At 33.3% G+C, this 27,406-nt stretch overlaps 1 protein-coding gene across 3 annotated transcripts in view; it reads right to left on the reverse strand.

The window, feature by feature from the left end:
• Positions 1 to 27,406, reverse strand: part of AGO2 (argonaute RISC catalytic component 2) — a 139,125-nt gene that overhangs the window by 19,882 nt on the left and 91,837 nt on the right. For 2 of the 3 annotated variants that reach the window (XM_012541850.3, XM_031947244.1), the window contains 10 exons: positions 22,956 to 23,137; positions 17,493 to 17,629; positions 16,291 to 16,425; positions 14,814 to 14,901; positions 12,821 to 12,968; positions 11,581 to 11,700; positions 11,289 to 11,411; positions 10,317 to 10,450; positions 5,746 to 5,930; positions 2,913 to 3,072 (listed from right to left, as the gene is read on the reverse strand). In XM_012541850.3, the coding sequence (XP_012397304.1) occupies positions 2,913 to 3,072; positions 5,746 to 5,930; positions 10,317 to 10,450; positions 11,289 to 11,411; positions 11,581 to 11,700; positions 12,821 to 12,968; positions 14,814 to 14,901; positions 16,291 to 16,425; positions 17,493 to 17,629; positions 22,956 to 23,137 (1,412 nt within the window). Of the gene's footprint in view, positions 1 to 2,912; positions 3,073 to 5,745; positions 5,931 to 10,316; positions 10,451 to 11,288; positions 11,412 to 11,580; positions 11,701 to 12,820; positions 12,969 to 14,813; positions 14,902 to 16,290; positions 16,426 to 17,492; positions 17,630 to 22,955; positions 23,141 to 27,406 lie in introns of all 3 variants that reach the window. The other variant, XM_023496518.2, reaches the window with a different exon arrangement.

Here is a 27,406-nt window from a genome sequence, read left to right on the forward strand (position 1 = left end):
AAAATGAATAAGACAGTATTTGCAAAGTGCCAAGCACAGTGCCTGGCACTAGGCATTATAAAATAAATGTTAGCAATTATTATTTTAATTCTGTGCAGATTTTAATCAAGATAGCTTAAAATATTCACTACTGAAGGGAATGATCACACTGATGGGATTACAAAACTATTGAATTGTAAAAAGTAAAGATTCAATGGATTTCAACAAGTGGGAATGGAGGAGACAGAGTATACTGTGTTCCATTATCACAAAACTGGCCCAGGAAAAAAATCTTTTCACTCTAGAATTCACTTCAATATGTTACAGAAGTAAGTAGGAGGAATGAGCCAAAAGTTGAAACTGAGGAGAAATTAAATAATTTGAAATTCTTGTTTTTGGAACCTCACAATCCACCATTGTGCTTCTATGTAGCCACTAGCTATTTAAGTACAAAAAATTGAAGGCCACATGGGAAAAGATTGTATCTTTCTTACAACTGGTCACTGAAGTCCAGGAATACAGAAGAGAAAAACTGGAAAGTAAACAACTGATTTATAAGTCAATGTATAAGAATGAAACTTAGATTTCTGTATTATGACTTAAATTTCACATCCCTGGAGTACACCTAACAAAGACTGCTTTGAACATTTTTGCCTGGATTTTCCATGTCTAATCAAAAAAATATAGCTACCAAGCAAGATACTAGAATAGTTACAATGAAGAGCAGCAGTTCAGAAACCAATCACAAGAGATAGAAGCAAAAACAGGAACCAGCAGTAAAACCCATGGCCATTTATGTCAATAGAGAAATCGCTAAAGTTTAGGTAACAAACAAAAAGAACAAGGAGGAAATTAAATTTTTTATTTTTAATTCCACATCTCCCTTACTCACCTCACCCAAGAAATATAATATTCATTATATAAATGAAGTCATGCAATAATACATATTTCTACATTAGCCACATTATGGAAAGACAAAAAAAAAAAATCAAGAAAATTAAAAAGAAAAAATATACTTCAATTTGCAAATTGAGTCCACCAGTTCTCTATTTGTAGATGGATGGCAATTTAATTTTTAAAAAGTATATGATAAAATACCTCAATATTACTGCTGTGACAAAAAAAAAGGGGGGGGAGTTAGAAGATAATACAATTAGATAATTCAGAAAACATTCAACTAGTAATTATGCTAAGCCTACACTTGGGTTCAAAACATTAATTTCATAAATACAGGGTGGTCAAGCCCTGGTGAAACAATAGTTTATCTTTAATGAACTGAATGAGTTAAGCATGAATTAGTAGTATAATATGGTGGCAAAATCCAGCTAACTGGGGATGCATTTAAAAAAAAGCAACAGCTTCTGGGAATAAGAGATTGCATACTCTATGCAAACAAAAATGCATTTAGAGTAGCATGTTCAATTGTGACACTGCTAAGTTAGAAAACATAGAGAAGAGGGAAATGAAGATGTTGAACAGACTTGGAATCCATTACACAAAGATTAGGGGAAGGAAACAGTTAGGTTCAGCCAAGAGATGAGAAGTCCCAGGGAGACATAATGGCTGTTTTCAAGCATATGAAGGACTGTCATGTGGAAGAAACATGAGAACTTCTTTGATTCATCCCCAGTAGAACCAGAAGCAATAGGCAGAAGTTACCAAGAAGAAAATTTAGGCATGATATTCAGAAAAAATTTCCTATCATAGCTAGGTAGAAGTGAAGAATTGGATGCTTCAGTAGAAGTGCATCCTTCCTCCTTGAAGAAAAGGTTGGATAGCTTCTGTAAAATATATTGTATTGTGGGAATTTCCTCTGGGGAATAAGTTAAGACTAGATCTAACTTCAAAAATCTATGATTAATTTTGAATTATTATGTCCCCTGTATGTGCCAAAATATTTGTGGCAGCCATGTTTGTAGTGCCCAGAAGCTGGAAAATGAATGGATGCCCATCAATTGGAGAATGGTTGAGTAAATTGTGGTATATGAATGTTATGGAATATTATTGTTCTATAAGAAATGACCAGCAGGATGAATACAGAAAGGATTGGCGAGACTTACATGAACTGATGCTGAGCGAAATGAGCAGAACCAGGAGATCATTATATACCTCAACAACGATACTGTATGAGGATGTATTCTGATGGAAGTGGATTTCTTCGACAAAGAGAAGATCTAACTCAGTTTCAATTGATCAAGGATGGACAGAAGCAGCTACACCCAAAGAAAGAACACTAGGAAATGAATGTAAACAGCTTGTATTTTTGTTCTTCTTCCCGGGTTATTTATACCTTCTAAATCCAATTCTCCCTGAGCAACAAAAGAACTGTTCGGTTCTGCACACATATATTGTATCCAAGATCTACTGCAAGCTATTTAACATGTATAGGACTGCTTGCCATCTGGGGGAGAGGGTGGAGGGAGGGAGGGGAAAAACTGGAACAGAAGTGAGTGCAAGGGATAATGTTGTAAAAAATTACCCTGGCATGGGTAATTTTTAGGCATGGGTTAAGTTATTTAAAAAAATAATTAAATAAATAAAATAAAATTGAAAAAAAAAAGAAAAAAAAAAAAGAATTATTATGTCCTAGGAGGTTATTTCAGTATTGTCTATATCAAATAATATTGATGGTAGATGGAAAAGGGTAGGCAAAATTAAAACAAGGATGTCAATATAATAACTCAAAATTAATGGGGATGATCCTTCCACAAGTGTAGAAGTTCCTTAATGCGTTAATAAACAATTTTTAAAGAATGGCTTTGCCAAAAATACTCCTTACAAAGTAGCCAATGATACTAATAAGCTTCAAAGTCCCTGAAGACTTTCCAGTTGGCAGGTAGGAAACGCTGGAATTACTGCTATTAGAGCTTTGTCTACATCCCGAGTAATTAGGATATTCATATATACCAACGTTAAAAAAAAATTTACTTTACCTTCCTTGGGGAAGTAAGATATTGTTTACTCCTCCTAGCTTGACATTGATCTTTAAGCAAAGATTTGACAGAGTCTGTGGCGTGGTTCTCTGCACATTTTTCATCTGAACACACTGTGTGGCCATGCCCAGCACGGTGTCCCCAACACGTTTCACTTCCGCTATTAAAAGTGAAAAGTTAAAACACATACTATTAGTTATCTTTATAGATCACTTCATTAGCTTTGCATACTATGACTCATTTATAATGAATATAAAGTAGACTCAAAAAGTTATAGCTAGAAAAAACCTCTAATAGAACACTAAAGCTAGCACTCTTTTTTATGGCTTATGAAGTAAGTTGGTAACTGTTACAAGGCTGATGAAAGCAGGACTAGGACTTAAATCCATATTGTCCGATTTTAATTTCAGGGATCTTTTCTACTCGAGGCCACCATTTAATAACTGTGGTCCAAGAACAACATTAACACACATACACACACTCACTAATGTATCTATAAATCTTATCTAATTATAAAAATTATTAAAAATAGGGGTTATTTTATACCTCTAAAGTATAATTACAATCAAATGCTTATATAAGAAAAAAAATACTATCACCCTTAAAACAAGAGCATAATACTAACACTAGACAAGACTTAAAAAGAGCTATCTATGAACCATTCATCCCCCAGTAAACGAGTTCTGCCTTTCCCATGAAACATCTGGCAAACAAGTTCTTTGAGGATGGTAACAAATAGCAAAGAGAACCTAAACAAGGCATATTTGCTTCTTGCCCTAAAGGAATTCATTCACCTGCTGCTCAATTCCCACTCTCCTTCAGTACAATCATGATAATTAAAGTTTATGTTTATGTAATGTTCTCACATACATTATTCTCATTTTTCTCCTCAGAACAATATTGTAAGAAAGAGAGTATGTGTATTACTATATCAGGAACCTGGGATACAAGTAAGTTATTAATACAGCTGATCAATGGCAGAACAAACAATTTAACTCCTTAACTTCTGACTTTTAGCACTCATTTCTTTTCATATCACCATGTCTTTCTAGTTCAAAAAGGGAAAATGAAACAAAGCTAATAGAATATAGATCTCAAATTAAATAACAGCTGATAACTAACCTCAGTTCTTGGAGTGGCTCTCATTTACTGCCCAAATAAAATATCAGTTCTGAATCAAAGCCCCTTCTATGGGGTCAGAGATAGAGCTAGAAGGGTGTTGAGTCTATCTGGTCAAACTCATACCACAATAAAAAGCTATCTAAGACACACTCTACAATTAGTCATCAAGACTTTGCAAGACAGCTTCCAGTCAGGGAGAGCCCCCAAACCTCTAAACCTCATTCAAGGACTTCCCCAATGGTTAGAGTTTTCAGGTAATATTACCCTAAACCTAATGCTGCATGTTCTGTATCCACAGCCATTTACAGACAAAAGGGACCTGGATATAGATCACCTAGTGCAAAGGCTCTTTGTTTCAGGGCTCTTTAAGGCCCCTGGGTTATATGGTATATAACCTAGAGAGGTCCAGAATCATGCTTTTATATTTTTAAATATATAAATAAAACATATAAGATTATTAAAAAAAAAAAAAAAAACCTCAATTATATTTAAATAGCTATCAATTTTTTTTTTTAAGTTTGTAGACTCCAGGTTAAGAACCCACATTCTAGGTCAATCTCTCCCTTTCTTATTTTAACAGAAAAGGAAACTGAGACTCACAGAAAATAAGTCAATTTCCCATGGTCTCACATAAAGATTCAAATCTAGGTTCACACTATTTTGTTTTGTCCTTGTTATGCTGGGGCAGAAAGACTATAACTGCCTTCTAGAATGAAAGGCAGAGGGTTAGAATTACTTGAGAGTTAGAATATTTGCATATAAGTCCTGTCTCTGACACATGCTACCAACACTAGCTTTTGCCATGCTGTTGTCAAGAAAAGGCTTTGTGAATTTCATGAACTGTTATTATCACACTCTTCTGCTTGTTAGGCTTTTTCTTGACTAGGTTTTTAATACAAGTTCCCTGAAACAAGAAAACTTGGCTTTCTTAAGGCTCATTTGCCAAAAGAGAGCAAATTTTCCCCTCCCTTAGGCCTTCAATTCTTTGAGAATAATTTGATAGTATTTTGTTTTGTTTTGAGGCAAATAGCTAAGTGACTTGTCTAGAGTCACACAACTAGTCAATGTCTGAGGCCAGATTAAATCCAGGTGCTACTGACTCAAGGACTGGTATTCTATCCACTCACATAGCTGCCCCCATATAGTATCATTTACTATTCTTTTGAAAAATTTATTTACATTCTCCAGTAAATTTATGATGATAGGAATGATAGGGATAGATGATGATTTTTAATTAGTTTATTTTCTTTTCTGAGACAATTATACAAGATCTTTATTTGGAACTGTTGATTTGAATAGCTAATATTTTTAAAGCCAATGCTTCATTCCTTTTGTGAGCATATATTTGTCCATGTAGGAGGCTCTGATAATTCTTTTTATTGCTTGTGGTTTTCTTATGATTTCTTTTTTACCTTGTTCCCTTTTTACTTTATTGATATGATTTTTGACTTTCTTCTTTTTAGTCAGGTTGCCCAAAGTTTATTCATTTTATTAGTCTTTTCATTAGTCTTAAAAATTCATATTCATTTAATTAATCTTCTTTTTCAATTATAATTTGTTGTTCCCTTAGGATCTAAATCTAAAATTGGATTGTAATCCACTCCTTTAATTAACACCATCTCTTTCAGAAGAAAGATTTATGGCTTCAATAAACAGTAAAAACAATTTTTTTTAAAAAAAATAAAAGGCTGAAGGATCCCCAAATACCCACCATAGACAGGAGTTTTTCCAGGCAGAATGACCACTACTAATTGCAGTCCAGCATATGTGTTCTTTAAGTGCCTAAACATAGGCTCAACACTATCTGCTCCTTGGGCATATTTGCAGAAACATGGCTGACCCTGGATTGGCATTCCTGCATCTCTTGAAATCTTTCTGAGTTGTTCTGTGAAGGATCTAAGGGAGAAGAATGATTATTATAAAAAAATTGAATCAAAATCTACATATAGACATATAAATTAATAATCATTTAACACATGAATGTAGCATATGTGTATGTATATCTGTCTATTTCAAGGATCTTTTATTTGATATTTCATTAAACAGATAGCAATTTATTTTTTATAAAGTCCTACCTGGGAGATTAATTTGATAAGACAGTAGAGCCCACCCAAGCAGTACCCACTTGAAGGTCCTCAAGTCTTAGCCAAAGGCTAGTTAGATGATAAAAAATATATTACAGTTGCCCATATCATGGAAGCAAAAGTCCAGCTCTGTCCAAATTAGAAATCCAATTTTATAGCCTCAACAAATCCAGACTCTACCTGAAGGCTATACTATTATGCCATTAAAGTTATAAAGAAACTGTTTTAGAGAAAAAGTGTTTCTGTTAATTGATACAAAACAAACACAATAAAAGAATAATTTTGTGACAATCATTTTATGGACAGAAATTTTGAAAGTCTTTAAAAACTGATCAACACAATTATAAGCCATGAGTTCTGACGACTTCCATCACCTATCAAGATGTGACCAATATAGAGATTTGTTTTATTGGAGTATTCAACATATGAAGAGAGGGCTTTGTTTTTTGCATTTAATTTGCTCAATGGGATGCAAAGTGGGAAAGAAAGAATAAAAGGGGGAAAAGGTAGTTTTACTACACTTCTGGATAGCTCAAATAGGAAAGAAGATTTTCCTTAGGTTGAACAAAAATATGCCAAAGGATGTCATCAGAAAGAAGTATGACTGGAAGAAGAATTGAGTAATTAATATAACTTATTCCTTTGGCATCCATCCAATGTTAAAAGACGTAGAGGAAACTCCCAAATGTTGGAACAGTTAGAAGAATGGACAAAAGTCATTCAAGATGAGATGGTATAGATGGGCTATGACTATGGGTATAGATGATGGTATAGAATGAGGATAATAGGAACTGTGAAATCAGGCCAGACATGGATGAAAGAGAAAATTCAGGCTAGTGGCAGGGTAGTGTCTTTCTCTGAAGCTTTATCTTTCTTGCTTTTCCTCTAGTTTCTATGAACATTTTTCTTTCACTCCCTGCTTTTTTTTTTTTTTTCCCCTTCTTAATTATTTGTAACTTATTTTCCATTTACTCTTTAGGTTGCTTAAAAAAAAAACCCATTCCAAATGGATTAATAGAGATTAGTATTTGGTGAAATCACTGAGCCATAAAAATATTACCTTGCAATCAAGCATACTGCCTTACACATTTGTAAATGTGTATACTGGGGATGGGGAGGGGAAAGGGAAAGGACCTGGGACTTAATTAGTGTAAACTACTCCTGGGATGAAAACTCCAACCTTCATGCAATTAGCAAGTGTTCTAAACAGCTTCTAGTGAAAGAGATGACTGGATATATCAAGTCCAACACTGATATATACTACCTCTCACTTTGCACACAGTAATCATTTAATCAATGCCTGCTGAATTACTCCCTATTAAGAAGTTTCATTTTCAAAATATTTAATTCACTGGGGCACAAGGAAGGTCAATAAAAATAGTTTTCCTCATAGTAGCAATAAAATAGCTAACACACATAGAGTGCTGCGAAGTGTTTCTTTAATATGTTAAATAATGAAATAATGTTTCACAGATTATAAACCAATGTTTATCAAAATTGATCTTTATAAGAATGATTCTTGTGAGTTGCTATTGCTATTTTAAATAAACTTTTATTGAGTTATCTTGTTTTTTACATAATAACAGTTCTCCCCAGTGTCCCTCCTCCTCCAACTTCCCTTTCAGAGAGGCATTCCATATAAAAAAGTAGTATTTTTAAAATATTATTATTATTTAAAATATTATTATTATTATATTATTATTCCCATTTTATAGATGAAGAAACTAAAGCTGAGAGGTTCAGCTACTTGCCCAACTAATATCTGAGGTAGAATTTGAAGCCATATCTTGCTGATTCTAAGTTCAATGCTCTTCCTATCATGCCAGGCTAAGCCTTATGTTCTCATGTGGAACAAAGCATACCTAAGAGAATAATGACCATTTAGAAAAACAAGTTCCATATAAATTTGAAGTATTGTTACTACTCAAAGATCCTTAGTCTTTATTTTAATAGTTTTCCATTGACCTTGATTTTTTGAAATGTTTTGAGCAAGCTTGAATTTTGTTGACATGAGCACCACAGAAATCAACTAAAGATATCTGTTTGAATTGTATGCATCACTCCAAATATATAAAAGGAGATAGTACTGGCCTTTTTGGAGGCCAGTATGCAATATGCAGGGGGGAAAACCAATTTTCAGCTTTGGGAAGAAAAAAACATTTTATTGTAAAATAAAAACTTAAAACCCAAGTCTACCCCAATAGTTATTTGACTTTAGTCACTCCAATATATTAAAGGTCTTATTATTAATATTGTTGAACAGAAGTAATTTCTGTGTGATATTATTTTTCCAGGAGGGTATGGGAGAACAGGCTTCAAGACAATGAAAACAAGATGATGGTATCAAAGGTGAGCTTTGGAACATAGTCCAGAACTGGCACCTTAATAGTATCAAATATTTCAACATACTTACCTGTCATTTCTCACATTATAGTTAAATATAAGACTTTTTTTCCTTTCCAAATATTTGTTAATTTGAATTCCTATCTATGCTTTCAAATTTCAGTTTTAAGTGAAGATACTAGATATATATTCCACCAGTTACAAAATTCAGAAGCAATTTAAGATGTATATTTCTAACACAGCCTTTCAAAAATCAAATTACTTTAAGGAGTACTTTCTAATGTCCATTACTCTTCAAAAACTATCTTCTAAATGTTTTCATTTCTAATTAGTTATGCTTAAAGGAATCATGCACAATGAATTAATATCAGTACTGAATACATATATAAACCAAATGGCACAGCTTCTAAAGTAACAATGGTAAAGTTAAATGAATTATGAAAAGAGTAATACATTTGCATTAGAAGATTTGTTCCATAATCTTCCACAATGTTCTTCTCTCAGAACTGAACAAATCTAACAAATATTAAACAAATGGAAATATATAGAACTAAAATTTTGTAGAATATACAGCTAAAGGCTTATGGTGTTTTCAGAATAGGAATATTAAAATATGTACATTTTTTTATGATCAAATGATATCTTTATAAAAACCGAGTATGTGTTAGGGCACAAGGAAATTCAGAAAAAAAAAAAATGAAATATTTAACACATCCTTTAATGAGTATAATGAATTTGAGCTATATAGGATACATAAACAAGAAATATAGGCTCAGATGATTTAATTGTATCCTGAATAGAGGAACAAGTACAACAAAGAAAAAAAAAATCAGAAGAAATAAGCAGAGAGAATAACTGATATAGCTTTACCAGTACTTAGAGGAAAAATAGTCTCTGAAAATATTGCTAATCAGATGTAATTTTTGGAATACTTATCAGACTTCTGAATATTGGCATTCTACAAAGCTTATGGGTCAAGATTTTAAGTTTTCCTTCAAAATGTATTCTAACTGACAAACAATCATTTAAGGCAACAAAATCTGTATTTTTATCAGTTGCTTTTGAATCTCTGATTATCATTAGTCACTAATCAGTGGATGAGAGGAAAACTAGATTGGGGTGATAAAATGCTTTATGAAAAAATAATTACTGCAGTGCTTAAAATATGCCACTAAGAGTACTCAATTTAATTGTGTACACCTAAGAGAGTCAAATAAGAGTCTTATCTCCTACACAGAGGTGTCCTGGAAAGTTAAATTATGGGACAGTTAGATAATCTGGGTAATATTCCAATGATTGTTTTCCTATAGGCAGTTTTTAATCAGAAGGTCCGAAGAGGCCTTATCCAGTTGGTATGGGGATAATAGGAACTGTGAAATCAGGCCAGACATGGATGAAAGAGAAAATTCAGGCTAGTGGCAGGGTAGTGTCTTTCTCTGAAGCTTTACCTTTCTTGCTTTTCCTCTAGTTTCTATGAACATTTTTCTTTCACTCCCTGCTTTTTTTTTTCCTTCTTAATTATTTGTAACTTATTTTCCATTTATTCTTTAGGTTGCTTAAAAAAAAAACCCATTCCAAACCTAAATGCTAACTATATAAAATTGGTGACTTCAGTGAAAATTGCTCCTTATTTAAATGGCCCACACATGCTTTCTACTCCCCTCTGTGATAACAACTCTTGAAAGAAAAGCCTTTCTCCCTGTCTACACAAAGTGGTTTAACGTGTCTCTTTGACCCACCTCTGATCACCTTTGATAACGACCAAGAAACATACAGCGAAAATTAGCCAAGTTACCACTGCATCCCTTAAGCAAGAATAATGAGTGATCATTTTAGTTCTGTCAAGGGGACTTACTTAAGATGGACTTCAGTACACTGCCGTTGAGGTGCAAAGCAAGCAATCGCCCAGACCTTGATTTCAATTCCAGTGTGGAACTGTTTATTCCTCATATCCCAAACCCCCTGGACAGGTGTAGCAATTGCTTTATTCTGTAAAGGCAAATGTGGGAGGAAGTTTGTAAAAGAGAAAGAAAAAGGACCCCCATGAATGCTTTTCTTAGTTACATGGTTTTATAAAGCTTTGTAAAATTTAATGAGTTAAAGTATAATTCAATGTGAGGTACATTATTAAAGCAAGAAAATGCTACTGTTCCTATACCTTCTATTTTAGCATAATGAAACCGAAATCTCATAATTTATACTTTTTTAAGGACTTTCACAAGCATCACCTCATAGCAATCCTTATAACAACATTGTAAGGGCAGGAGTTATTCTTATATATGGGGAAACTGAGGCTTGGATGTATTCATGGTCAAATGGCTTAGAAGTACTAGTCAAAGAATTTGGACCCATCTTCTGAAGTGACAGAAATAAGTTACTAGAGAATTTAATGAAAGATAACATCAGACTTAAAACTGATTAGTTATTTTGTACATATCCAATACAGAATAAAATGATTTTAAAATTATAAATTATCCTGACTCCCTAAAGTACTTTCTTTGTCTCCCACAAAAGCCTTTCCTGAAATTTAATATTCACACAGCAAGGAAAATTCCGTTCTTTTTTGGTGATGTTCCATATTGATAATTCCAATTTTTTATTTCATAGACTGATTCAAAAATTAGAAGGATTATGTTAACTGTGAGAAAAGATAGTAATCATCATTGATAGTTATCATATCCATCATCGATAGTTTCATTTCTTTGCCAGGAGAGAAAGAATTGTATTAGAGGTCAAACTATGCTATCATCACCTCCACAAGCCCTGGAACATGCATGTAAAATACCAATGAGACCAGACAATGCACAAGTTATGTTCTGTCACATACCCTGCCTCCATAGAGGATTGATGGTGGCTGCAAGACCCGGCCAGTGACATCTGTCATTTCATCTTTAACCATTATGCCAAACTCACGAACATAAGGGTCTGTATTGAAACTTGCACTTCGCATCTTAAAAAGAAAACAATACACAAAAGGTCAGACACAGGCTTAAATTTCTTCTTGAGAGCATGTCCATGCATAACTGTACAAAGGATTTTGTTGCAGTAGATTCTTAATAACTAGACAGAGATGATAGGGCTCTAGTCTGGGCCCATGTAGCAAGCGAATAATCACTCACCAATTTGCTGATCTCTTCTTGCCGATCAGGTGCTGATCTTGCAGTTGCCCGTATCATAGTAGAGGTTTGATTGTCAGTCAGTTTCTTTATACATCTCTGTCCTGCCACTATGTTGCATACCTATAAAAGTTTAAAAAAAATTACAACTATTCAATCTACTACTGGAGCTTATGAGCAACCACCAAATTCAAGAAACCACAATATAAAGAAGAATAACAATTAGCATTTTCCTCAAAATTAAATGGGCTGCTTTAAAACCTAGTGAATTTCCTCCCACAGAAGGCCTTTCAGCAGGGGCCAGATGACCACCAGTTAGGAATATATCAGAGGGGTTTCACACTTGAGATTCATATCTGAATTGGATAAACTGGATTTACCCAATTCTAGGAAATGGATGGGATTACCCATAGATTACTAGTACTCTGTTAAAACTCTAAGCCTGTTTGTTCATCTTTAAAATCAAGTCTAGAAATTCTTAATGTAGGATGTGTGAACTCAGATTAATTACTGTATTTCAATAGAATGAATTTCCTTTGTAGTCCTATATAATTAGTGAATTTTAGAATATATTTCTAAGAAATTGAACAGTGTCAGAGTGGTCCGTGACACATTCCAGAACAAAGATTTTATTATTCTAAACTAATTATACTCAGTAAGCACTGTGAAGTGCACAAATATAAAACTGCAGATTTGTTCTTAAGAAGCTTTAAATTACAACAATTTTCATAGTGCCATTTAAAATGAGTTGATCTATAAAATTTCCAACTCATATTCCCCTGAAATATAAAGCCTGCTTATAGCAACTCATACAAGGTTTCTTCATGTTACCTCTGTTGGATATGTGGTCTAACTCTTTTAAGTTGAAATCTTTCTTCTTCTCTAGACCCTTTCTTTGATACCTAGTACAATACTGAACACAATGAAGCAAAATTTGCTATCTCAATAAATATTTATATCCTTTCTGTGGACCATCATCTCCAAAGATCCCAGGCTATTCAAATCCAGGGATCCAGAGCTTCTGCTCAATCCTAAAAAAATAAAAATAACAACTCAAATATGTAAAACAATGCAAAAACCCTTTGTTTTTTTCATTTTCAGTATTTACAATGTCTTAGGTCAAGAATTTTGATTCAGTACAAAGTACAATCATACACTGAAACAAACAAAAAAAAAGAACAGATCTGTATTTTTGTAGATTCTTTATAGACCAATACATCAAAGAAATCTGAAGATTACTTACCTCAAGAGGAAGGTATGTATGCTTTTGCTCCTGTCCAACTTGTAAACATGGAAGGTGAGGATAACGTAGAACCAATTTGTGTCTGTCTTTAAAATACTGTGCCACCGTACATTCAACAGTCTGGCCACTCTCTTGCTGAAGTGGGAATCTAGTGAATAAAGAGATTCATGTTGTAAGCTTATCCATGATTCTGTAGATTAATTAAAATTGGTTTATGGGAAAATATTTTATAGACAGTCAAGGCATACATAAAAACTCACTTAAGAGTATTCTATGTTTCAAGTACTGATAAGTTCCTTGTAGAGAGAATGGGGCAAGAGAGTGTTGGGGAAGTTACAAATATAAAACAAAGATAAAACATTTAAAGCAGAATATTCAAGAATCAAGTTTTTGAATCATACTGAGAGAACACAGGTCTTATGAGGTAGGAAAAAAATGGTACACATACACATAATGATGCAGGGCAGCTGGAACTATATAAGGAAGCCACATTGGATATATCATTAATCTTTCCAGTAGGAAATACTTATAGTCTTATAAATAAATCATTTATTAGGCAAATATTTTTATACAGGACCTCTGACTTCAGCAACAAGAAATAATTTAAATAACTAAAATGGTTCCTTATGAAAAGAGATCTAACATGACTAGGGAAAAAATGATCCCAACATGTAAATTTATAACAGCAGACAATTTAAATGTAGTATTTCCCAGGATGCATCACTTTCCAGGCAAAAGAAAAATTGCCACTTAATATACAAAAGGCTTCCCACTGATATGGTGTGACTGTGTCCTATTCAGAAGTATGAGTAAGAAGAGGCAAGAAAGAAGGCAGGTTATAATGTGGCTGCAACAAAGTTATGCTGCTGTTACTTCTTAGAGCAACAGTTATTATTGCTGAGTAAAGATTACTTTTTTTTTTTTTTAAACAATTCACACATTGCACCACTACTCCTAGGAATTTCTTAGCATTTGACTCTTGGATGGAAAGGGAGAATAATAAAAGGTGAAAGGAATACAAGGATTATAGCCATCTCCATATAGGAAAGGTACACAACGCAGGGTAAGATGCAAAGAATACTGGCTCTGAAATCAGAGGTGGTTGATGTTCTATTAATTTCGGTAGTGTGTGATCCTTTGTGACTCCATTTGGGTTTCCCTTTAACAAAGATATTGGAGTGATTTGTCACTTCCTTCTCCAACTCATTTTATAGATGAGGAAACTGAGGCAAACAGGGTTAAGTGACTTCCCTGGTGTCACCAAGCTAGTAAGTGCCTGAGACCGATTTGAAATCAGGAAGTCTTCCTGACTCTGGGATAAGATTTATTCTGCTTAGCTCAGGGGCCAGCAGGGAGATAAATACCAGTTTAATGTATGGAAGAAATTCTTAACTGAAGCTTTTAAACAATGAACTGGACAGTCTCAAAATGAAGGCAAATTCTTCCCAGTATTAAAGATATTTAATCAAAAGAAAGAATAAATCCTATCATGAATATTGTAGAGTGACTGAAATTTTGCATTGGGTAAGAATTAGAAAACCTTTTGGTCATTTCCTGAATGCAATAATGGTTATAGGTTAAATTCACAAGAAAAATATACACAACTCAAAACAATGTTTGGTTTTTAATGGCTATAACAATGTTATTAAAGAGTTCTAATAACTGTTTCTTTTCATTCTGCCAATGAAGAAAATTTCCCAAATCTATAAAATTCACGAAGAGAAGGAGATAAATATATGCGTGAATTCCTTATATATAAATATATGTATTATATCTACTATTCGGTGGTGAATTTCTTAAGGTTTAGGAAATTTTTTACATGTATTGTATATACACATATACACAAATATTTGGTATTTCATTAACTTCACACTGATTTATTATGCAAAATTTGGCGTCTATGATGAATATAGGCATGATAAAAACATAGAAGTTTTATTGCAGAAGCCCTTATAAACCCATGAAATAATAATTTACATTAAGGAAGTCTTACGTTTGGTGACTTGCTGGTCGTCTGGTGACATTACACACACGGTACTTTCTCTTCATTTGCCCACAGTGTGTTATCTCAACCTTTAGACCTAATAAAATAGAAATTCCATGCTTTTAGGACCCATCAAAACTCTTCCCAGTTTACAAGATAAATTTATATATCTTTCTGTGCTGCCATATTTATAGTCTTTCCAACAATAGAGAAAACAACCATTCCTCTTTTTAACTGAGGAAACAGTTACTGTGGTGGAAAAATTGTAACAAGAACAGGGATATATACAAATCTATCACCATTATTGTTCAGTCATTTTTCAATAGTATTTAACCCCATTTGGGGTTTTCTTGAAAAAGATACTTCAATGGATTACTATTTCTCCAGCTCATTTTATGATGAGGAAACTTGAGGTCACAGGGTTAAGTGACTTACACAAGGTCACACAACCAGCAGGTGTCGGAGAGTTGATTTGAATTCAGGAAAATGAATTTTCCCAACCTCAGGATAGATACTCTGTCCAACATGCCACTTAGCAGCTCTTGATGGCATGCCCACTGTATCTCTACTCAAAATCTTTCCAGAATGATAGAAAAATACTGAAGACTATGCTCCAGAAACACAAACCCACTCAAAACTTACAAGCACCTTTAAACCACAATGGAAATTGGAACAGAAATTCAATTGTGATGACATTAGAAACAAATAAAAACATTTTCATGAATTGAATGAGTTGCTTCCCCACTGTGAAAAATAGGGCAAATTCTTAATGACGGGCTGAAATTGAGTAATGTCAATTTACTGTCCAGTCTTATTTAACATACTATATACTATAACTTGCTCACTGCCCAACAGATGATCTAATAAAAATTAAAATTCAAAGAAAAACCTATTCCAAAGATTTTGGGGGTAAAGAGGAGGTGGAGAGTCTGCTTACATTACCTGATCCATAATCGCAGTACTGATGTCTTACATTCTTTATCATGTAGATATAAAAAACAAATTGCTAAAATCACAAGAATGCCATGATTTTATATTAAAAAGGCTATCTGGTTCTGAAACGATAACCTATTAACTTACATAGGAACACTACTGCCCCTTACCCCTGGATGACTGGATTCTAGGTACTTGTCAAAAAAAAAAAAAAAATTAGAAATCCTCTATCCGTAAAGACTTCATTATTTAGAAAATGACTGAGTATGTAACTCTCATACTCTGTGAAATGCATTTCATTTAATCTTCAGAGGAACGTAATTAATTCCTACTGCCACCCCCAATTCCCTATAAAAACACATAAATGAATAATAGCTCACAAAAAGTGGTGATAAGCAGAGCCTGTCAAGTTTGGCAGAATCAGAACATTTTAACCTCAACAGAATGAAGAGCATGCCTAATATTCTAATTCAGTAGAATAAGACCAAAATCCCAGCAAAAGATACAAGTGACATTTCTCAGGAGCATATATTTTCCATATATGAAACCTTACCTTTGATTTCTTTGGTAAACTTTACCCTTTGGGAATCTGTCAGAGGTTTCTGTTGCTCTTCAATACTTTTGAAATCCAAAACTTCACAAACAAACTCAATTACTGGCTGTGCCTTGTAAAAGGCTGTTGCTGAAACTATAGAGAGAAAAAGAAATGTGAAAGACATGGCCTAAGTTGCAGAGTTAACTGGGCATTTATAAAAATCTAATTATTTATTGAAGGTAATAGTTGTACCATTATCTATAGAGTAGATTGGTGAAGACCAAGGATTTATAACATTTTTTAATATCATAAGTTCTTTGGTATTTTAGTGATTTCTAAAGGTCTTTTCTCATAATGAAGTTTTTTTTTTTTTAAATAATAGAAATAAATAATAAATTTCACTTAGTGAAAATAAAAATGTAACATTTTAAAATTTAAGTTCATAAATGCCATGAAATCTATAGGTTCTGTGGAAAGCAGAATGCCTGATCTAGATCTTCTCTAAGATTCTCTTAGGCTCTTAACATTTTATAATAATGACATGACTGTATATTCAGAATGTTGTTGTTTATGGTAGCACATAACTAATGTGAAAAGAGAAGGTTGTTTACTCTCCACCTAAATTGTAATAAGCTCCTTATACTTTAGAGCAGGAATCTTTTATTGATTTCTGTACTCTCACAATGTACTAGATGTATTAGGCACTATAGAAATATTTGCCCAATTGAGTCATGAGGAGGACAACCAATTTGTAAGTGACAACTAATCCTGACTTTAATATACTATGGAGATCAAACTTATAACCAGTCTATAATCTTGATCTCATTTATGACAATGATGATAATATAGCATTCATATGGCACTTTAAGATTTCCTACATATAATGGGATCTCATATCTTCATAACCTTGAGAGATAGGTGTTATCTTTATCCTTCTTTTATAGCTGAGGAAACTGTGACAATTAAATGACTTTCCCAGGGTCAAAAGCTAGTGAAAGTCTGAACTTGTCTTTATAAATTCAAGTCCAGTGCTGTTATGCACTGCTCCACTTACTTATTATAACATATAATTTAGGCCTAGAAGGGAACCTGGACTACGGGACCAGGACTAGAAATTAAGTGACCCAGTTCTAACTATGATGCTCTTTGCACCCACAATGCCATATACTTTTAGCTCTTTAGGAATAAACACTCAATGAGAACAGGAAAAAAATTCTTACCATCAATGTTCAACATCATTTTCCAAAGTGAGGGTCGAACTGATTGATGGAATCCAAACCAAACTTCCCTTCCTCCACCAAGAGGGTTTGAGCATCCCTCTGATGCAGTAAAAAATGATCGCCCCACGGGTGTATACCTGGAATCAAGAATTAGTCACTATTAAGTTCAATTACTTTTCAAATGAGACGAGTCAATTTTAGAACATATAGGGAAAGTATACATTTACTGAGAACCTTCTAAGAAGCCAGCCTGCAAGGTTTTATTTTAACTTTGATAAGATATAATATAATCCCCCATCTCAAGAAAGTTCTTATGGTACATGAAAAGATAATACAGTATAGTGCTATAATTATTTTCTTTTAACATACCAGGAATAAGAAGCATTGCTAATCTTTTGTACCAAGTTGTGACTTACCAAGTTATAGAATCAGAAGAATTCAAAGTAGCCTGCAAAAATAACAAAAGACATGTGGCATGCTAGAGGAACAGATCTGGTGTCAGAAGAATGAGGTTCAAAGGCATGATATTCTAATAAGTAGTTATCTGACTGAAGGAATTTTAACTTTATTTCTCTAACCCCTATGTCTACCAAACAAAGCAATTTTGATGGAGTGGAATGTTATGAACAGGAACACTGGGATACTTGACATCATGAAGACCCCAAGAAATCTGTTTTAACTTTCCAAGTGTTTGGGTGAAGCTGACACAACAAGCTATTATCAGCATTCATCTCAATGGAATTCACATTGGCTTAAGGAGCAGTCAATGAACAAGAAACTGTGAATCTAGACTAAGAAATGGACAAACTCTCACTAGTGGCCACACTAACTGGAAAGAAAGGTTTGTGAGAAAGTGGATAAAAATGAGATAAATGATGATTGGATAAAAGTGAAAAGTGGATAAAAATGATAGATTTACAACATTCTTCAAGAAACCAATTGAAACTACAACCTGCACAGATACTACAGGAGAGGATCATTAAGAATCATTAAGAATCTCCAAGTAGGAAGAGCTAAAAGGACTTAACCTTCACAACTCCATTGTGATACAGGAATCCAATATCAGGCACATGTGGTCATCTAAGTTTTCTTTGAGGTCCTCCAAGAGGTAGTAACTCCTTCCATATCTGGAAAGCTTTAATTGGCCTTTGTTTTATTGAGCTAAAATCAGTCTCTATGAAACTACCAACCCTTCAACCTAAATCCGCACTCTAGAATTAAGCAGATCAAGCATAATCCTTCTTCCACATAGCACTCCCCTCTGGTACCCAAAGTCCATGCGCACACGTACATTTGGATATTTTCTTGTATTATTTTCTAGTTTCATATGCAGAATCAGTCACAAGCAACTTTAAATGTAGTACACTTTAAGGAATCTCTGACTGACAAAGCAGAATTTAATAGTCAATAGCATATTTGTATATTGTTTTAGGATTTGCAAAGCACTTCACATATTGTCTCATTTGAGTATCACAACAACTGTATGAAATAAGTCTTATTATTATTTCTACTTTAATGAGGAGGTACATAGGGCTTAGAGTTGTGATTTACCTAGGCTCACAAAGCTAGTAAGTGAGAAGGGATTTAAATGCAGGTCTTTGCTTCCAAGTCCTATAATTTTATCCACTGAGACATACTATATCCTCAAGGACTTATTTTTATTGCTATAATATTTTTACAATCATAGGCAGGATGCATAAAATCCTAGAGAGTAAGACTCTCACCACTTGATGGGAATAGAGGAGTAAACATCTCTTCATTTGTTAAGAAATATTGTAGAGGAGACTAGCTAGAAGATACTAGTAAATGTTTAACAATCAGATTTCAAAAGTCAAGAATTTAAAAAGAAATAATAAGGAAGCTGTACCAGAACTAAAACATTACAAAGTAGCAGTCATCAAAGCCATTTAGTACTGGCTAAGAAATAGACCAATTGATCAGTGGAATAGGTTAGGTTCATAAAACAAAATAGTCAATGACTATAACAATCTAATATTTGACAAACCAGAAGGCCCCACCTTTTGGGATAAGAATTCACTATTTGACTAAAACTGCTGGGAAATTGGAAACTAGTATGGCAGAAACTAGGCATAGACCCACACCTAACACCGTATACCGAGATAAGGTTGAATGGGTTCATGATCTAAACATAAAGACTGATACTATAAACAAATTAAAAGAACATAAGATGGTTTACCTCTCAGATTTGTGGAGGTAGGAATTTGTGACTAGAGATCATTATTGATCATAAAATAGATTATTTTGATTATATTAAATTAAAAATGTTTTGTACAAACAAAACTAATACAGACAAGATTAGAAGGGAAGCAATAAATTGGGAAAACTTTTATATCCAAAAGATCTGATAAAGGCTCATTTCTAAAATATATAGAGAATTGACTCAAATTTATAAGAATTCAAGCTATTTTCCAATTCATAAATAGTAAAAGGATATAAACAGAAAATTTTCAGATAAAGAAATTAAAACCATTTCTAGTCAAATAAAAAGGTGCTCTATATCACTATTGATCAGAGATAATCCAATTAAGACAAATTTTGAGGTACCATTACGTATCTCTCAGATTGGCCAAGATGACAGAAAAGATAATGACAAATGTTGGAGGAGATGTAGGAAAACTGGGACACTGATACATTGTTGCTGGAACTGTGAATGGATCCAACCATTCTGGAGAGTAGTTTGGAACTATATTCAAAAAGTTATCAAACTACGCATACCCTTTAATCCAACAGTGTTTCTACCCGGGTTTATATCCAAAAGAGATCTTAAAGGAAAGAAAGGGATCCATCCACATGTGCAAAAATGTTTGTGGCAGCCCTTTTTATAATGGCAAGAAACTGGAAAACGAGTGGATACCCATCAATTGGAGAATAGCTGAATAAATTATTGTATATTAAAGCTATGGAATACTATTGCTAGAAATGACTAGCTGGATGATTTCATAGAGGTTTGGAGAGACCTACATGAACTGATGTAAAGTAAAATGAGCAGAACCAGGAGATCATTATACATGACAACAAAAAGACTATAGGACAATCAATTCCGACAGACATGGCTCTCTTCAACATTGAGATAATTCAAACCAGTTCCACTTGTGCAGTGATGAAAAGAACCATCTATATCCAGAGAGAGGACCGTGGGAACAGAATGTGGAACAAAACAGCATTCTTACTCTCTCTGTTGTTATTTGCTTGATTTTTTTCCCCTCAGTTTTTCTTTTTTTTCCTTCTTGATCTGATTTTTCTTGCACAAAAGATAGCTGTATGAATTTGTATACACATATTGGATCTAACATGTATTTCAACATATTTAACATGTATTGGACTATCTGTGAGATAGGGGAGGAGGTTGGGGGAAGAAGGGGAAAATGTGCAACAAAAGGTTATGCAAGAGTCAATGTTGGAAAAATTACTGATGCATATGCTTTGTAAATAAACTAATAAATTTTTTAAAAAATCAGACCTCAAAAATATCACAACACACCTTTAAGTTTAACCTGAATTATTATCATTTTTTCATCACTTTGTTACATCTAGAAATCAATAAAACAACGAATCAATAAAACTATGATTTGAACCATTTATGGATTTCAAATTATAAACAATTGTCTCTTCTGAGCCAGTTTCAACTAGCTCCAGCACACCCATGTCTAGATCATTAAATGATTAAATAGTGATAAGTGCTGGAGATCAGAGATCAACTCAAAGCCAAGAATGGCTCCCCTCTTAAATCTCCCTTTATTTAAAGACCTCCAATCATTGAGGAATTCACTGGGACAGCTCACTCTACCTTAGCACACTTGTATACAAGCCTTTAATACTTAGATCCCACACCATTAAGCGTTTGTGAAATATGTTAGAAGACAATGGAGAAGGAGAAAAGGGGAAGGATGAATTAAAGAGTTCAAATTCAATTAAGGAAGAAAAGTTAAGATTTATGGAAAAAAGGGATCTTAGTCTCTTATGCTGTTCATCTCCCTTTTTTGATCGATAAAGAAAATAAGGAAGTAAGGTATTATGTATTATGTCCATCATAAAGATCATAAAGTATCAAAGTTGGGAAATAGGCCAAGAATTTCTGACTCCAAAATTCAGTTTTTTTGCTACTTTGCTACTCTACTGATTTAAAAAAACCCAAAACTAAAACCAAAAATCAAAAACCAAACAAAAACAGATACCCCAAATGAATAAGGCTATGCACATTTAGCTCCAGATTTTTATTATCTGTTGAAGAACGAGTACAGCATAGACTGAATAAGGAAGATCTGTTTGAATTCTTTCTGTGATATTCTTCTAACCTCTGTGTCTTCATCAGTAAAATGGGGATAATATCTGTTGTGCCTATCCTAGTGAATTGCTAATGAAATCATGAAAAGTGATGTGAAAGTGTTTAAAAGTGCAATGAAGCCCCAAAGAGTGTGCTATATGATTAGAATTCATATTAATGGAAATATGTCATGTAACTTTGATCACTTCATTCATTGATTCATTGTTTGCACTAATCAGGACTGGGTTGCATTTGAACTTAAATCCTTCAATTTATCATTTTTTGGGGTAGAAAAGTTTTATGTAAAGCAGTCTTGCATTTTAAGATTATGTCAGGCCTTCATGACAGTATCAGTCCTAATCATGACTTATAATGCTGTCTGGTGACAGTCACTTGCATACAAAAATTTTTTACAGCATAATAAAAGCTCAAAGCTTTTGATATCAGCTTTGACTGTGTGTCTTAGATGCATCATACTTGTCAGAATCATGGTTATCCTTCCTGAAGCAAAGACACCAAGACCATCTGCCAACAATCTATCAAACCAAAAGAAGAACAGAATATAGAGGGGAAAGTCAGAAAAAACCACCATCCTTTATATATGCAGAAGTGTCAGATTGTTTATCATCTTGAGCCACATCTAAGGCTATCTATTGTCAATTACTTATTTGCATTTCAGTATTGGCTATATGCATGCACATGTGAAAGGAGAGTGTTACAATGATAATTATTTTTCCATGTTTGTAGATAATCTACAAACCCCTAATAGGGGGATACTTTCAAGATATCAATATATGTTTATGATTGATTGCTTGCAAACACTTTTAGAAGGTAGATCATAACTTTACTTGCCTTTAAAGCTAAGAGATGTCTGTATGAAAGATTAATCCCTGAATTCCTAAAAAGTACCTTTTTGAATATTCAAAGAGTTATAAGAATTTTTAATTCATTCTCCTCTCCTTTGGAGAAGACAAGAATTTTCACATGGTAGAGCTCTCTGATTTTAGTTGTTGGAATGAATTAAAGTAGCCTGACTAATTAGGTAAATGAAAATTTGATATAATTTATAATTCCATTCAGTTTTTTTTTAATTCTTGGGCAATAATGTAGTTTGGAGATGAATTTCTTCAGATGCTGAAAAACTAGTTAATATACAAAGTCACACTAAGTCTTCTTACCTCATGGATGGTAAATGTCTCATCACTACATCCAATGCCTGAATGGTTTCAAAAGGGACACTAGGCAGGCGACCGGAGAGCGCATCATGCAAAGCTTGTAGACTCACACATGACATCCATTTTATGGCCACCTTAAATATCCGGTCTTTTCCTTCTCCAGGCAATGTGACCTCCAACTCCACCTGCAACAATAATAAAAACAAACAAGATGATTCTTTCCATTTCAAAATAAGAGTGGTAGCTGCAGAAGTACTAAAAGAAGCACTCTAGGTCTGAATCCAGAATTAAGGTAATTGAATTCATCTGAATAAATATTTCCCAAGTGACCACACCAGGTCTTCTTGACACTGTACTGAGCTTTTGGAACACAGATAAAAAAAACCAGGGTTCTTAGCAAATCTGTAACCTCAGTGGGAAGACAGCCCATACACAAATCACCTGGAGATAATGATCATATACCAAAATGGAGATCTAAACAGCATTTATAATGATAGAAGACACTACTTTCTTCTGAAACTTTAAGGGGAGAAAGTAAAACTAACATCCCTTCCACCTCTAAATTCCAAGGAAGGGAGAGACAAATGTGACTTACACATACCAGGAAAGGTCAATAAGCATTTATTAAGTGTCTACTAAGTGTCAGGCACTATGCTTAGAGAAATTTAATAATCACAATAGCACAATCATCTGTCACCAAGATATAAAATACAGAGCACATATATGCTACCTGAGTGAGCCATAACTAGCTTAAAATGTGATTGTGAAATATTTAACAAAAATTCAAAAGTACAGTAAAAAAATAGGTAATATTAATTTGAAGTTTTCTAAGTTAATATGAATTTGAAAATGCTCATCTATAGTGCTTTACAATTCACAAAATACTTTATGCACCTAATAGCTAACATTTATATACAATTCTGAGGTTTGCAAAATTATTTTTATATATAGATAGATAAAATCTCATTTGGTCCTCAAAGAAGATATAACTATCCTTATTTAAAGATGAAGAAATTGAGGCTAAGAGATAAGTAACTCAGACATTTGGGAATTATCTGCAGAAGGATTTGAACTCAAGTCATGCCAATTCCCATGCTTAATTTACTGCTATCCACTGTACTGCTTAATTGTTCAATATAATTTATGAATTGCTACCTTAATCCAGTCAATAGACTGAGGTTAAGATAATCTGTTAAATAAATGTACAACACATTTCTAGCATTTCCATGATCTACCTAACCAGTGTCCGGATTTCAAATCCATTACTCTTTCTTCCATATCCTATTGCCTTAGAAACAGGCTAGATAAGGTTCAGATAAGCAGAGAAAGTAAATGAGAAAATTCCAAGCCCAAGGTAATATATTTTTAAACAAAATGTAAAAGGCAACTGTCAGAATGTGACATTTGAGCCCTAGTAGCCATGGAATTATCTGAGGCTTGTAAGGAGGTTATTAAACAGAGTTCATGGATAGTATTTCTGAAAAGGATTTCTGAGTCCCTTCAAAAGTATGTTGACAAATAAAAAGGCCAAAAAAAAAAAAAAAAAAGAGAAAGAAAAAGAAAAAAAAAAAAGAAAAAGCAAGCAAACAACAACGAAAGGTGAAAAGGACCACATTTAGTCCCCACAATCCTCTCTCTGGATGCAGATGGCTCTTTCTATCACAAGTCTATTGGAATGGGCCCGAATCACCTCATCGTTGGAAAGAGCCTCATCCATCAGAGGTTGTTGCTATTTAACATTCATTTTGTAAAAAATTTATTTCCAAATTTTCTCTCTCCCTTCATCAACTCCTCTGCCCTGAGACAGTAAGCAATTTAATAAAGATTATACAGGTTCAATCATGCAGAATATATTACCATATTAGTCATGTTGTGAAATAAAACACAGACTCAAAGGTAAAAGTAAATAAAAATCCACAAAAAAAGTTCTCTGGAGATGATTAGCATTTTTCATCATGAATCTTTTAAAACTGTATTGGATCATTGCATTACTAAGATTAGCTAAGTTATTCACAGTTAATCACTATGTAGTACTGCTGTAACTGTATAAATAAAATGTTCCCCCCATCCTACTTCACTTTGAATTGATTCACATCCTTTAAGGTTTTTCTGAAATCATACTGCTCATCTTTTCTCATAGCACAGTAATGTTCCATTATAACCATATACTACAACTTGTTAACAGTCATCCCAAATAGGCATCCCCTCAATTTTCAATTAACTGCCATTACAAAAAGATCTGTTATAAATATTTTTATACAAATAGGTCCTTTCTTCCTTTGCTTTCTTTTCCCTCCCTCCCTCCCTGCCTTCTTTCTTTCTTTCTTTTATCTCTTTGGGATACAGATCTAGTAGGTAGAATTGCTAGATTTCTGCTTCTCTTTAAAGGTGTACTAAGGGGAAGCTTTTGAAAAATACACTGACTCATTTTTTATTTAAACTTTTCCAGGAACAACTGGCACACTCTTTATCTAAATAGTGCTGTTTTAAGCCCTCTGGAACATGAAAATGCAGGGCAGAGTTAATTCTGTGGTTGATTTTTAATTAATTTAGGATTTCCTGTTTGGGAAGATTTTAGAAACCTCAAATCTGCAAATGAAATGTAACAACCAACAGGAAGCTTTTCCCTGCTTTTGATATCTGAAGCAATCTTCCTTTTGCAAGGATAGCTATCCAAAAGAAAAGTCCCAAAATCTCAAATATCTTAGATTTAAAAGGACATAGATACCTTCATTCAAATTGTGTTCTGTGATCCCTATCCAGTCTCATATCGGTTGTATGGACACTGATTGAAAAAGTAACTCAGTAAATCTAACTTATGAGCCTCACATAGGAAAGATTCAAGGATAATAATTTCAAGAGTTAATGTGGTACCAAGGAATGAGCATTGGATTTATAGTCAAGAGTATCTTGATTCAAAACTCAGCTTTGCTACTTATTATTTGTATGACCTTGAAACAAATAACTCATGAGCCTTGGTTTCCTCATATATAAAATGAGTGGATTGCATAACCTTCCATGGAAGTCCTTCCATTTCTAAATCTATGATTATAAGAATTAATTTAAGAGAGAAAAAATGAAATATAATTAAATTCACAAGTGAATCCTGCTTATCTTAAACTATTTCCAAATGAGGGAAAAAAGACATGAATGAAATTCTTTTGCCTAATGATTCAAAGTCCTTCATAATTTGTCTTCAACTTAACCTACCTATGCAACTTGTATACATTAGTAGTAAAAAGAAGTTAGTTAGTAGAAAAGAAATCAATGAAGGAGTAGGAAGAAAATATTACAAGTATAACTATTTTATGTAAAAAAATCATAAATTAAAATATATAAATATTTACTATGCAGACTGACAATGAAACTCTCACTCATAGTATATTGTATATAACTTATGATATACAAAGTATCCTGGAAAAAAAAGTGAGTTTCCATACCAACAGAGAAGGGACAATAGCTATCTCATTCAATTTTCTTTTTGCATATTATGATATATTGCAGCTCACATTTGAAGAATTTAGTGGATTATGGGTTGCATTATATAATTTAAACTAAAATAACTCTTATAAAAGGACAAGAGGTCTAAAAACATTCTTGCAAAGAAACCACAAATTAAGAACATTATTAATAATACAGACACAGGTGAATAACAAGAAAATGGCAGAGCTGACAACTGAGCTACATATTTTAGTATGAGCTCTTTGGCAGCTTTATGAAAAAAAAAATTCTAATCAGATAATAAGTCAACAAAAAACTCACAATTATCAAGGTTATTTAAAATACAGATTTATAGCCACGATTGTTAACAATGAACCTTGCTCTGAGAATATTATTGGGTCTTGACATATTAGCTAATGATAATTTGAAGCCATTATGAGTAGAAAGACATTAAGAAACTGGGCTTTTGTTATCATAAATGAAGTGACATATAAAGCCTATATATAATTTAATACTGACAAATCTGAGAGATAGGTGCTATTATTATCCTCATTTTACAATTGAGGAAAATGACTTGCCCAGGGTCACAAAGATATCAAGGGCTTGATATATAACATATCTCATAAATTATATAATTTTCTAACCCATGTAAAAAACAAATTGTGTTAAATTAAGATTTAAAAAATACCCCAAATGCTCTTGCTATTAGCTTTACAAAAGCAAAATTTTCTAAGTGTGTATATTGTAGAATATATAAAGTTAAAAAACTGTAAATGTTTATTATGTAATATTAGTACAACAATAGAGAATATAATAAACATGCATATATTGAGAATGAATTTTCAAAAATATTTGATAAGATTAGTCAAACTATGGTCAGAAGAGATCTTTAAGCTTCTTGCCTGTGTGCTATTTTTATGGGTTTTTTTTCTTATTTTTTTTTTCCTCTTCTGGTCATGTTTGTTTAATTCCTTAGCCAGCTCAAATGTCACACAGTATATGAATCAACTGAT

This window comes from Sarcophilus harrisii, chromosome 1, assembly GCF_902635505.1.
Source record: "Sarcophilus harrisii chromosome 1, mSarHar1.11, whole genome shotgun sequence".
Lineage (NCBI taxonomy): Eukaryota > Metazoa > Chordata > Mammalia > Dasyuromorphia > Dasyuridae > Sarcophilus > Sarcophilus harrisii.